Here is a 12,583-nt window from a genome sequence, read left to right as displayed (position 1 = left end):
ACGAGCGGCAGCGACAGAGCGCAAAATTTCCAACTTGTTGGAACTGCGTCCCGCTGGCCGCTCGAGCAACCGCGGCAGCTCAAAACAAGGTTTCTGTGTCGCTGCGGCAGAAAATCGCGAGCGTTTTCGCTTGCATGTCGATGGCGCGCGTCACTCCGTTTCGGTCGTCGCATCCACGGCTCATTTCTTGGCAGCGTGGCAAGATGTTGCGCAGCGATAACGTCGGGGCGCGTTTATCTTTTTGTAGCTCCTTCGGTGGCGGGGAGCGAACTTGGCAAAGTGCCCGTGATGGCTTGATTGCACAAGCCTGGTTCGATTTATCACGCCGCGCTTGGGGCGGGCGTCATGATCGCAGCAGCTGACGGCGTGCTTCCGTTGATTCATACATGCAAAGATAAACGGCTCCCGCCAAAAAAAAAAAAAAAAGCCTGCCGCTTCTTAAGGTCCGCAGCCGCCATATCTTACGCTACGTCGCGCGTACAGCACAACGATAAGAAAGATTGACTCTCGCAAAAAAAAAAAAAAGAAAAAAAGAACAGAGAGAGCTGCCACTTCTTAACGTCCGCAGGTGCCATAGCCACGTCAGCCGCCGCGCGCAGAGGGTTCGCAACACACGCTGGAGAAAGCGTTCCACGTCTGTCTGAAAACGGGCTGAGCTGGCTTGGCGCATGCGTAGCGCGTGCTGAAGGAGAGAGCTCGGCAAAAGAATGGGCACACCCACGCACATGGCTTGCAAACGTCATGTGTTGGCGCGCGGGAAACGATAACTGCAGATGCGCGCGCCTTTGGGGAATGGGCGCGGCGCTGTCCAGAACTGTCCCCTCTCATTCCTTCTGCGCGTGGCTTGAAAACGTCACGCGGCAAACGGCCAAGGGTGATGCGATCGTCTTTGGGGAAGGCACACTTTTCAGTGCGTGGTGCGGAGTTCGATATATCGAACGATCGGCGAAATTGAGTTCGATATATGACGCGGCTTCCCTATACTTTTACATGGGATTTTCAAGGGGATATTCCGTGAGTTCAATATAACCAAAAATTCGATATATCCAGGTTCGATATAACCGGGTTCGACTGTAAAGCGGCATGGGACAGCGTGAAAGGTGAAACGATTGCCAACTGCTTTCGGCACGCAGGTTTTGTTCCAGCAGAGGCCCGTGCATCAAGTGATGATGGGGACGATCCCGACGAAGCAGAAGCAGAGCAACGCGAGCTCGATGAGCCTGGAACGATTTTTCGCGTTTTGTTGGTGACATGCCCGCAACAATGACTGTAGAGGACTTTGTAGGTGGCGAAGATGTCGCGGCGACCACGGCTGTACTGACGGACGCCGAAATCGCAGTGGAAGTTTGACGAAGCTCAGGCTGACCGTGAGGACGATGAGAACATTCAGAGGCGCTTGCTGCATTGGATTTACTGCGCCGCCACTGCAGTGCTATCGAGAGCAGTGGGTTTTCCCTTTTTGAGTGTTTGAATATTGGTGGAACAGGGCGTGATATGGAATGCGATCAATACAAAAAAGCAGGCCCAATAACACAGTTCTTTGCGTGTAAATAAATAGACGTGACCCAAGTAGGCACCCTCCGAGTTGCTGTGTCTTTTCCGATTGAATTTTGATGCTCTTGCAAGTATTTTGTACGAAATTTTATATTACGAATTATTGATAGAGCGAACTATTTTCCGATTTTTTTACTGTTCATTATAACGAGGTTTCACTGAAAAACTAGTAAATATGCACGAACAGTTACCATTCCATCAATCGTCTTCAGAATGAAAAACATTCTAATCTATCGTCACTAACTTAGAGGATGTGAGCAATCAAAAATGATGCTCCTTCTCTCCCCCCATCAACTGCACAAGAAAAGTAGAAAAAACAGGTCGCAGCATATGCACCCCTAACTGCAAATGTCACTTGAGGACTCCCAATGATGGTACACAAGCAGGTGGCCCACCTAAGGTAGAGGCAGCTAGGAGGAACACGCAGTAATGTGCCAACCATTCAGTTAAGTGCAGCTGCAAGGGCAAGCTACCAAAAATTATTTCTAAATGATAGAGTGACTGCAAAGCTCGAAAGAAGAGACCTGGGATGTGACACTTTCCAACCAGATCCCAGGCCATGGCTTTAACCAGTCTGGAGTAGTCTTTCTGGACTGCCATGATTGCTGCAAATGTCCACAGTGAAGAAGAAAATGTGAAATTATTGCCTGCTGTTAGAAAAACCAAAACCTGGAAAACCTCCTGTCCCCCAAAATAGTGTCCAAAATTAATTCTTTATGTCCATTTGCCTCCTGATGTAAATTAGCCCCGATGAATAAGCACACTGGGTGGAAACATCAGTTAACATGATAAAATATTTCAGTGTTCGCTGAAGATGTTTGCAGCTGAAGGAATAACTTTTGTAGCCTCACAAGTAAAGCCACGGAGGAAGAAATATGAGAAATGACTATAGGTACTACACAACGGCACTCACAGAGGCATCCACAGGCACTGTCAAGGAAAAGAATATGCAACATGTTTATGCGTATAAAAGAACACCCTCGAAAGAAGACTTGTAGGCATTATTGTGGAGCACTGCGGGAAAGCTGTTTAGTGGAAAAGCTTTGCGAAGCTCCCTTGCCGGTATGGAAGAGGCAGGGTTCCATCGCACCCCTGTGCTTGTGGAGGCCTCACATGGTCACACATCAGCACTGCGTGTGCAACACATGCCTCACACTGCCTTCCATAGACAAAACAACAAATACATTAAGAGAGCGCACACTCCTTGGATGGTGTTCAAAAAATCCAGTGCAGCATTAAAATTCCACTGACACAACGCCGCACCCTGCATTATTGCAGCACAAGGATGGGCACATACTGGCGTAATGTCGCCCTTGTCGAAAAGAAACCCTGTTCATGGAGTGGTTCATATGGCTGTGCTGCAGATGAAGTGAGATGAGAGAGACAAAGACGGCTGCCCTGCTCGACACCTTCGAGGCACTCAAGAGCAGGATGGAAACCAAAAAAAAAAAAAAGTAGAAATGCCTGCCCCAAGAAAAATAGCTACCGAGAGGGAAAGAAGAGAAAGTAGGAAAAAAAATCTAGAATGTTCCCATTTCCAAGTAGGATAATGTGAGAAAGGTTCATGTTCCCAGTTTTCCGCACACATCACACATCGTGCAATATGAGCTTTATCTGCAATAGATCCATTTCTGGTGCTTTAATGTTATGTAAGAACCCCGGTGTAAGAGTATTTAGACGGGCAAGTCCGCTGTAGAAGTAGGCGGTAGGATAGAGAGGATACCGGTAAGCTGTCTAAGGAGATGAAAGATTTGATTAAGAAACGCCAGAGTATGAAAGCTTCCAATCCAACAGACCAGATAGAATTGGCCGAGATATCAAAGCTGATTAATAAGCGCCAGGTGGCCGATATAAGGAAGTACTATAACACGGAGAAAATTTAGCATGCTGTAAAAAACGGGGGAAGCTTTAAAGCGGTAAAAAAGAAATTGGGCATAGGCAAAAACCAGATATATGCGATAAGAGACAAGGCGGGCAACGTCATCACGAACGTGTACAAGATAATCAAAGTAGCCGAGGAGTTCTACACAGATCTCTACAGTAGCCAAAGTAGTCAGGACCGTAATGAGATTGGCGGTAGGGAAAAACAGACGTTCCATCAGTGAGGACGGACGAGGTCAAGAAAGCATTAGAAACTATGAAAAGGGGGAAATCAGCTGGAGAGGATCAGATAACTACAGATTTGTTAAAGGACGGGAGGGATGTGCTAGAAAAACTGGCCACCCTGTATACGCAGTGCCTGGTGTCATCGATGGTACCGGAACCATGGAAGAATGCAAACATTATCCTCATTCATAAGACAGGGGACTCTAAGGACCTTAAAAATTACAGACCAATCAGCTTACTGTCTGTTACGTATAAGGTATTTACTAAGGTAATAACTAATAGAATCAGGACAACCTTAGACAGCAATCAAGCAAAGGGTCAAGCAGGTTTTCGGAAACGGTACTCTACTATCGATCATATCCATACCATCAACCAGGTGATAGAAAAATGCTCGGAATATAAGCAGCCCTTATACATAGCATTCATTGATTACGAAAAAGCATTTGACTCGGATGGAACTTCGGCGGTGATGCAGGCATTGCGAAATCAGGGGGTAGATGAGCCGTACGTGAAAGTGCTGGAAGATATATATAATGACTGCACAGCAACCATAGTTCTGCATAAAGAAAGTAACAAAATTCCCATAAAGAAAGGTGTTAGGCAGGGAGACACGATCCCCCCAATGCTATTCACAGCTTGCTTAGAGGAAGTATTCAGAGACTTGGAATGGGAGCAGTTAGGTATAAGGGTAGATGGAGAATACCTCAGTAATCTGCGATTTGCTGACGACATTGCCTTGCTAAATAACTCGGGGGATGAACTGCAAATAATGATTGATGACCTAGACAGGAAAAGTAGAAAGGTAGGCTTAAAAATCAATATGCAGAAGACTAAGGTAATGTTCAACAGCCTCGGGAAGGAACAGCAGTTTACGTTAGGTAGCGAAGCACTGGAAGTAGTAGGTGAATATATCTACTTAGGACAGGTAGTAACCGCAAATCCGGACCATGAAAAGGAAATAACAAGAAGAATAAGATTGGGATGCAGTGCATTTGGTAAGCACTCGCAGATTATGACTAGCAGCTTACCGGTATGTGTTGTGTTGTGTTGTGTTGTGTTTTATGGCGCATAAGCAACTCAGGCTATCATGCGCCAAGCACAAGGTATATTATGTTTGAGAAGGAATAAAGTGTTAAGATATCATAGCTTGTTCAGGAAAGATGTTTCTTCTAAGAAACTAAAAACACATGAAATGTCTACAATTGCATTCTCTCCTAGGAGAAGTGATGGATGGAATGGTATCTGTTCGGTGTAAAATTGAGTGAAATGCTTTTTCCGTAGCTTTTCGAGTTTTTTACATGAAATTAAAATGTGGTTTATCGTCAGTCCATGTCCACAGTCTTCACATATGGGTTCATCTTCTTTTTTGAGAATGAAACTATGAGTAAGATGCGTGTGTCCTATTCGAAGGCGACATAATATTACCTCCATGAAGCGTTTCTGGTGACTGCACGACTTCCATTCTTCGACAACTGGTTTCACGACGTGTAGTTTGTTGTTTATTTCATTTTTCCATGAGGCTTGCCATTTTTCCCTGAGCTTTTTTTGTATGAATTTCAAAACATCTTTGCGTGGTACATTTACTTTTTCTATTTTTGCTTTTCGGGCAGCTGCTGCACATTCGTCAGCTGTCTCGTTACCTACGATTCCGACATGGCTAGGTACCCAGCAGAATTTAATTTTGTAACCTCGTGTTTCGGCTGATGTTATACAATGTATTATTTTTCCCACTAAAGGTTCTGTTGCATTTTTAGAGTGTAATGCTGTGATTAAGCTGAGGGAGTCAGTGTAGATTATACTCTTTTCAATATTGCATTTTATTATTTTTTCCACAGCTATGGATATGGCATAACTTTCTGCAGTGAACACTGATGCACAATTGGGCAACCTAACTGTTTTCTGGCGATTGTTTTCTACGACACCACTACCAACATATGAGGTCGTTTTAGAACCATCGGTATAAAATGTATTGTGGTCTTTGTATTTTTCCTCTAATGTCAGGAATTCTTGTAATATGTGTTCGTGTGGAGTTTGTTGTTTGTCAAACTGTGTTAAAGTAAGGTCGCATACACAGGGAAATTTATACCAAGGGGGTAATGGATCAGGGCATTGTGCAATGTCGGGGAGTGTATCGAGTATTTTTATTTCTTCGCACATCTGTTCAAAGCGGAGGAGGAGGGGTCTGACTGCTTGCGGTTTGTTGTTGAACAGGGTTCTGGACGGGCACTTTGTTACTATGGGGTAGCAGAGGTGTGTTGGTAGCGAACGGATCTTAAGAATGTATGAACAAGTTAGCATGGTTCTTCTGTCCTCAAGAGATGGTTCGTTGGTTTCTACATACAGACTTCGCACAGGCGACGTCCTGTATGCCCCGGTCGAAAGACGCAGGCCTAGGTTGTGGACTGGGTCTAGTCGTTTTAGGTATGAGGGTCTTGCGGAACCGTAGACTATGCAACCGTAGTCCAAGCTCGAACGTACAACTGAACGATAAATCTGCAGAAGGCATGTCCTGTCGGATCCCCAGCGTTTACGTGACAGCACTTTAAGTATATTTAAAGATTGGGAGGCTTTCTTTTTAAGGGTGTTTATGTGGGGGAGGAAAGTAAGCTTTCTGTCGAAAGTAATGCCTAGAAAATTATGTTCGTGTTTTACTGGGAGAGCAATGTCATTGAGGTAAACTGTAGGGTCCACTTGCAAACCTCGTCTAAGTGAGAATAAAACGGCTATTGATTTCTGTGCAGAGAACCTGAAACCATTTCTATCTGCCCATGTCGCTAGTTTATTCACTGTTAATTGAATTTGTCTCTCACACGTTGATACATTAGAGGATGTACATGCTATTTGTAAGTCATCGACATAGACTGAATGCATGATGGTCGTTGGGATTATTTTTACTATGGAGTTCATTTTTACTATAAACAGCGTGGTACTCAAGATGCACCCCTGAGGGACACCATTCTCCTGAGTGAAACGTTTTGACAGAGTAGCACCGAGACGAACTTGGAAAGAACGGTCGGACAAAAATTCTTTCAAGCATTTTAACATTGGGATTATTTTTACTATGGAGTTCATTTTTACTATAAACAGCGTGGTACTCAAGATGCACCCCTGAGGGACACCATTCTCCTGAGTGAAACGTTTTGACAGAGTAGCACCGAGACGAACTTGGAAAGAACGGTCGGACAAAAATTCTTTCAAGCATTTTAACATTCTGCCGCGGATGCCAAGGTCTCCCAGGTCACGTAGGATTCCATACCTCCACGTCGTGTCATAAGCTTTTTCTAAATCAAAAAATACGGCAAGGCAGTGTTGTCTGCGTATAAATGCTTCTCGTACCGTATTTTCCAAGCGCACAAGATGATCAGTTGTCGAACATCCTTTTCTAAATCCACATTGGCGGGTGTCGAGAAGTTTGCGAGATTCAAGTGTAAACATGAGCCTGATATTTAGAACACTTTCAAACGATTTAGCAATACAACTCGTTAGTGCTATGGGCCTATAACTGCTTGGGGATGTTGGTGGCTTTCCATGTTTCAGTAACGGAACAATAATGGCTTTCTTCCAGGCCTGCGGTATTTCTCCTGACATCCATACCTTGTTAAAAAATTTTAAGAGTGCTTCAACTGAGGATTCAGAAAGATGGGCTAGCATTTGATAGTGTATTTCATCTGGGCCTGGTGCTGTACGTTTGCCGGAAGAGAGAACTGTGTTTATTTCTTGTAGTGTAAGGGGACTGTTGTATGATTCGTGAACGCTGCCAGTAGTAGGTAATTTCTGTCTTTCTGCTTGGCTTTTATACTTTAAAAATGATTCTGAATAATGTGATGAGCTAGATACCATGAAAAAATGTTCACCTAAAATGTCCGCTTGCTCTTGAATGCTTGTCTGGGTATTTGGGTCTGTAAGGAGAGGAACTGTAAACGGGGAGTACTTGCCATTTAATTTATTTACTTGTGCCCACATATCCTTGGATGTTATATGACTGTTTATAGAAGAGATGTAATGCTGCCATGAAGCTTTTTCAGCAGTACGACGTACATAGCGCGCTTTAGCTCTAGCCTTTTTGAAAATTAGGAGATTTTCTTGTGTGGGGTACCTGCGAAATATACTCCACGCCTAGCTTACCGGTATCGCTCAAGAGGAAAGTATACAACAGTTGCATCTTACCTGTACTCACCTATGGGGCTGAAACGTGGAGGCTAACCAAGAGGATTCTACTTAAGTTGAGGACAACCCAGAGGGCCATGGAACAAAAAATGGTAGGGGTAACATTTAAGAGATAGGAAGCGTGCAGAGTGGGTCAGAGAAATAACTCAAGTTACTGACATTCTAGTGGAAATCAAGAAGAAGAAATGGGCATGGGCAGGATATTGTAGTGCGAAGAGAGGATAACCGATGGTCGCTTAGGGTAGCAAACTGGATTCCACGGGAAGGAAAGCGTAGCAGGGGGTGGCAGAAAGTTAGGTGGGCGGATGAGGTTAACAAGTTCGCAGGGGTCAAGTGGATGTAGCTAGCACAGAACTGGGTTAATTGGAGAAATATGGGAGAGGCCTTTTTCCTGCAGTGGGTATAGTCAGGCTGATGATGATGATGATGACAGCACGGGCGAGGTACTGAACGCAAGTTTCCAGATAAAGTACCAGCCGCGCTCCTCCAAACCGGGCCGCTGATCACAGAGTCAGCACCGATGTAGCAGTGACTCTTCGCCAGAAGAAAAAAACACATACATCAACGGCGCTGTTGCAATAGCAACCAGCTGATATTGCAATACGCGTTTCTCCTGCGCGAGCCGTTCGGTGGCCTGATCTGCTTCTCCGTCGTCGCCAGGAGCATCAGCATAGCACTTTATTCTTAAGTGGTGCACATTGCATCACTGCAGAAGCGAAGCCCAGAATAATTTATTGGCTTGTCAATACTATTGACGTAATTTAAATCCTAACAATGAGGCGAAGAGAATGTTGAAGTTGCACTTTATGTTGAAATATTGTGGAGTGAGCAGCACATCAGTCAGCCATTAAGTCATGGTCATTCATTCCAAGGCGCTCTGGAAGCACAGTTTTCTCACTTTGGATAGCGTAAATAGGGCAGGGAAAGTGAATCCCACATGTGAATGGAAGAAAAATATAAATAATTTTGTAGGGTATTCTTAACCACTTAACAAATGAAATCCAACAGCACCTCATACTGCTTATATATAAAAAAAATCGCTAACGTACAAACGACTGAATGGACGAATGAGATAAGCAAGCAAACAAAAGCACGGATGATTCATATGTACGAAAAGCAGAACAAATGCTGCCGTGATTTAAGGCTTTTTAGTCTCAAACAAGCCCCACCGCTATCAATATTTGCACGAACCTCGCCTGCACTAACCACTGCACGATCCCCGTAACGCGTAAGCATTTGCGCCCGCTGTACCTTTTTTGCACATCTTGTCCGGATTTTAGACATGCAGGCAATGACGAAGCGAGTTGGCACGCTGCCAAGTTCACCTGGCGGGCTGCCGGTGCTTCCGTTCACATAACAAGCCGTCGACACACAGGATCTTGGCCTACGCCGACGGCGATCAAGCGAGGGACTAGTTAGGTAATGAAAAATTTACACTCTAAAATAGGTTTCAATCAACTGGTTTCAATCAACTAGTCCCTGTGCATGGTCCGTACGCGCACGCCACCCTTCATTTCTTATCGTCGTAACCACGAAAAGTCTCAGTGTGCCATTGCAATACGGTGACATGTGTACAACCATATTTTCTAACAACCTCGTAATTAATGAAATTTCTTGCCCGCATTTTTAACGAGCATCAATAATCCCATCCAGCTCAAAACATTCCTTACCGTGCTGAGTAATCTGTGTTCATCAACTGACTTATATGCTGTTTTGGCGCACATCACATTATTGTTCGTCAATCTCTAATGCAGATTCAAGAAAAAGTAACCATAATTTTACCTCTATTGTTTAGTATTGTATAAGTTATGCTTGGTGTTCTTTCTCCATTGTTCTGAAATTTTCTTCCCTTCTTTACTGTGCCCTGTACCCTTAGAATAAAAGAAAGGAAAAAAGTAGCAAAGAAAGAGAAGTAATGGTATAGAGAAAGTGAGGGGGGAGAGGGTGTTCAGTGGGAGCTAGCAGAACGCAGTTAAGGACCTCTAATTTAACCCCTTCACCGCTTTGTTATATCAACGAATTTCTTAACAAAACTGCTTATTTTTTTAGTGCTGATTTCGGTTATTATGTTGCCATACGTAAAAGATGTTTATGTGGTAGAAAAAAACGAAATTAACAGGTCAGTGCTGCCATCTGTCGAGCAAAATGCCATCTAAGCCACAAGGAGCGCTGCTCGTTGAAACGCTGAAGGGAAGAACCTATTCAGCGAGGATGAGCTATAGTCGTCCGAAACGGTTTGGGGACGGCTTTGCAAGGACGAGCGCAGCTCGTCCGAAACGGTTAAGGGGTTAAGGAAGGAATAAAGTAAGAAGCAAACTAAAGGTCAAACGAGTATGTGTGGAGAGCGCGAAAAGATGAGCGGGCACACTGACGCGCGAACCAAAGAAGCAAAATCAAAGAACAAACAAAACAACCAATGGTTAATGCTTTGTTGTAAAAGTGCCGCCGCTTATTTATGCAGCAGGTTCAAATTCCACGCTAAAAATTCTTCCCTTTCTGCGCTTTGATTTTGGCATGCACAAAGCCACAGATTCACAAAACTGCACTGAATAATGGACGTAGACAAAAACAGTGCGGCAAAAATATTTTTCTCTCATCATCGGCTACTGTTTACGACAAAATGGCCCTCAAAAAGCGTGTATTCTCCATAGGAAAGCATTGCCTCCCCCTACGTCACAGGCCGCTGAGCGAGCTGCCATCTCGTACGGCTTAGACGAACTAGGGGACTTTATCTGGAACCGGCGTGGCCCGCTGCGTCCCCACCTATATATCTTGCACCGTGGTAAGAACACACCTAGCATGCTTGCATTTTGCTTCCTCTAAAGTAGATCTATATGTCGATGCAATGGACAATCTTCCCTCTGTGGGATGGTATTGTGGTGCACGCAGCTAAAAGCAAAAAATTCACGAATGATCAGTGAGATTCATGACACACATAAGAGCATTTCCTGCACTATGCTGCATGGTTATGTTATCGTGTCATGGCACCTCCAACCAATCGATGCCAAGCCATGCCACCTTCCAACCACCACCTACCAGAGGAATGAACCTGGTTTTTCGAGGCTGCGAGGTTTCAAAGGCTGAATGCAAGGGCCCCCGTGTGTTGAATTTTCATGTCACCCTTCTGTATGAAAAGAGCTGCTCAATCAGGCCATCGGGTCTTGTGACTTCACACAACCCTGTGACCAATCCCCCTGCCAGAGGCAAGCTCGTAATTTTTCCAGGTTGAGAGGCTTTAAATGGTCGATGCTGCCCCTGGATAATTTTTTTCAACACAGAGGCACTAATGCTTACATGCTAAAACTGGGCATTAATTCCAGTGCAAGGCCAACCATCGAAGGTGAATGATTATCAAGAACGATAACTCCAGTCCATGCTGCCTTCCAAACGTGTGCAGCCAGCTGACCAGCAGCAGCGGCAAACTAAACTGCCAGCAGACTAAGTGTTTCAGATTCGGAAGCAATGCATGCTTCAAAAATTACAGGTGTTCTGTAGTGCCCTCAGGGAAATGAACCGCCAGTATGAGCAACCTAGGTAAATGAAGTACAATTAGAATTTTCGCACTATAACAAATGTTTACACAAATTAAAAATGTCTCTCTACATCTTTGAAACTTTACAAACGAGTTCCATGCATCTCCCTACAAACATGTTCCGGCACAAGGTGCATGTTACCTGTGGCTTGGCTGAAACTACCCGAGACCCTGCAACATCATTCATTGGTTGACCCCTCTATTTCAGATCATTTTTCTGGGAAAAAAAAGAATCAGATACATGCAGCAACATAGAGTGAACGCTCATGACCTGAACACCAGGCAGCAGCATTGCTTGTAAAAAAATGTAAACACAACTCATGAAATAGTGAGTGCACATGAACGTGCACAAGCTTGTTCCCTTCCATCAACTTTTCATGCAACCCCCAACTACAGAACATATAAATGAAAAGGACCTTTAAAGTAACATTTCCCATCAACTGCATTGCTTACCGTTCATTGCAAAAACAGCACAATTTCCCTGTTCTCAATGCTTTTCAAAGCTCAGGATACCAACACTAGCATTCCTGAAAAGGTGACCATGTCCAAGCACTGTGCATCGAAGTGGAATAGAATTCCCCTCTTCCTTTTACAGCCTCCACTGCCATTCTGAATTGGAATTAAATTATAGTTTTTGTTTTCACAAACTACTCGATTTCTGCTACTTCTCTGGAAGCTACATTGAAGGATGAGAATGACCCCTCAGGGTGCTGACATGTTTCCAGTACTCCATATAAGTCTAGCCACTGTCACCAAGCATGGTCAAGGAGGAGCATATGCCATATCTGAAAAGCAGGAACACGGGTCTAGGTAACAACCAATCGAAACTCTTGCAGGCAGTGAAGTGAGTTCCATCCTCCACTGCACGCTCCTTCAGCATGCTACATCGTGGTAGGGCACTGTGACACATGTCTGCACATCCAATTTCTGCTGATGCAATGGTAGCACATACCGGTTCACATTAGCCTCCACAGTGCAGCAAAACACTCCAGCTGCAAGCATAACATTCATTACGTTAGACTTAATTAAAAAGAAAAAAGTTTATTGAGTCCCAGCCTCGAAATCTCGAAATTTGATTTTGGCCAATTTATATCAAAAGCGATCAGTTCCTAATTGCAATGACCATGCTCGGCACAATAGTTACCTCTAAAGTTAGGCATGACCATTTCTAGAATTTGGCCCACACCGCCTTTGATGTTTCATCTTTATAATCGGTATCCAACC

General features: G+C 44.3%; 1 protein-coding gene across 1 annotated transcript in view; it reads right to left on the bottom strand.

Annotated features, from left to right (window-relative positions):
• Positions 1-12,583, bottom strand: part of LOC146182677 (uncharacterized) — a 148,629-nt gene that overhangs the window by 79,783 nt on the left and 56,263 nt on the right. Inside the window, exon 4 of the mRNA XM_084608252.1 lies at positions 2,079-2,159. Within this exon, the coding sequence (XP_084464378.1) occupies positions 2,079-2,159 (81 nt within the window). The remainder of the gene's footprint in view (positions 1-2,078; positions 2,160-12,583) is intronic.

Source organism: Amblyomma maculatum, chromosome 7, assembly GCF_055883805.1.
Source record: "Amblyomma maculatum isolate TAMU_Amacu chromosome 7, ASM5588380v1, whole genome shotgun sequence".
NCBI lineage: Eukaryota > Metazoa > Arthropoda > Arachnida > Ixodida > Ixodidae > Amblyomma > Amblyomma maculatum.
The sequence above is the reverse complement of the archived record's forward strand: the minus strand, read 5'-3'. Positions and strand labels throughout refer to the sequence as shown.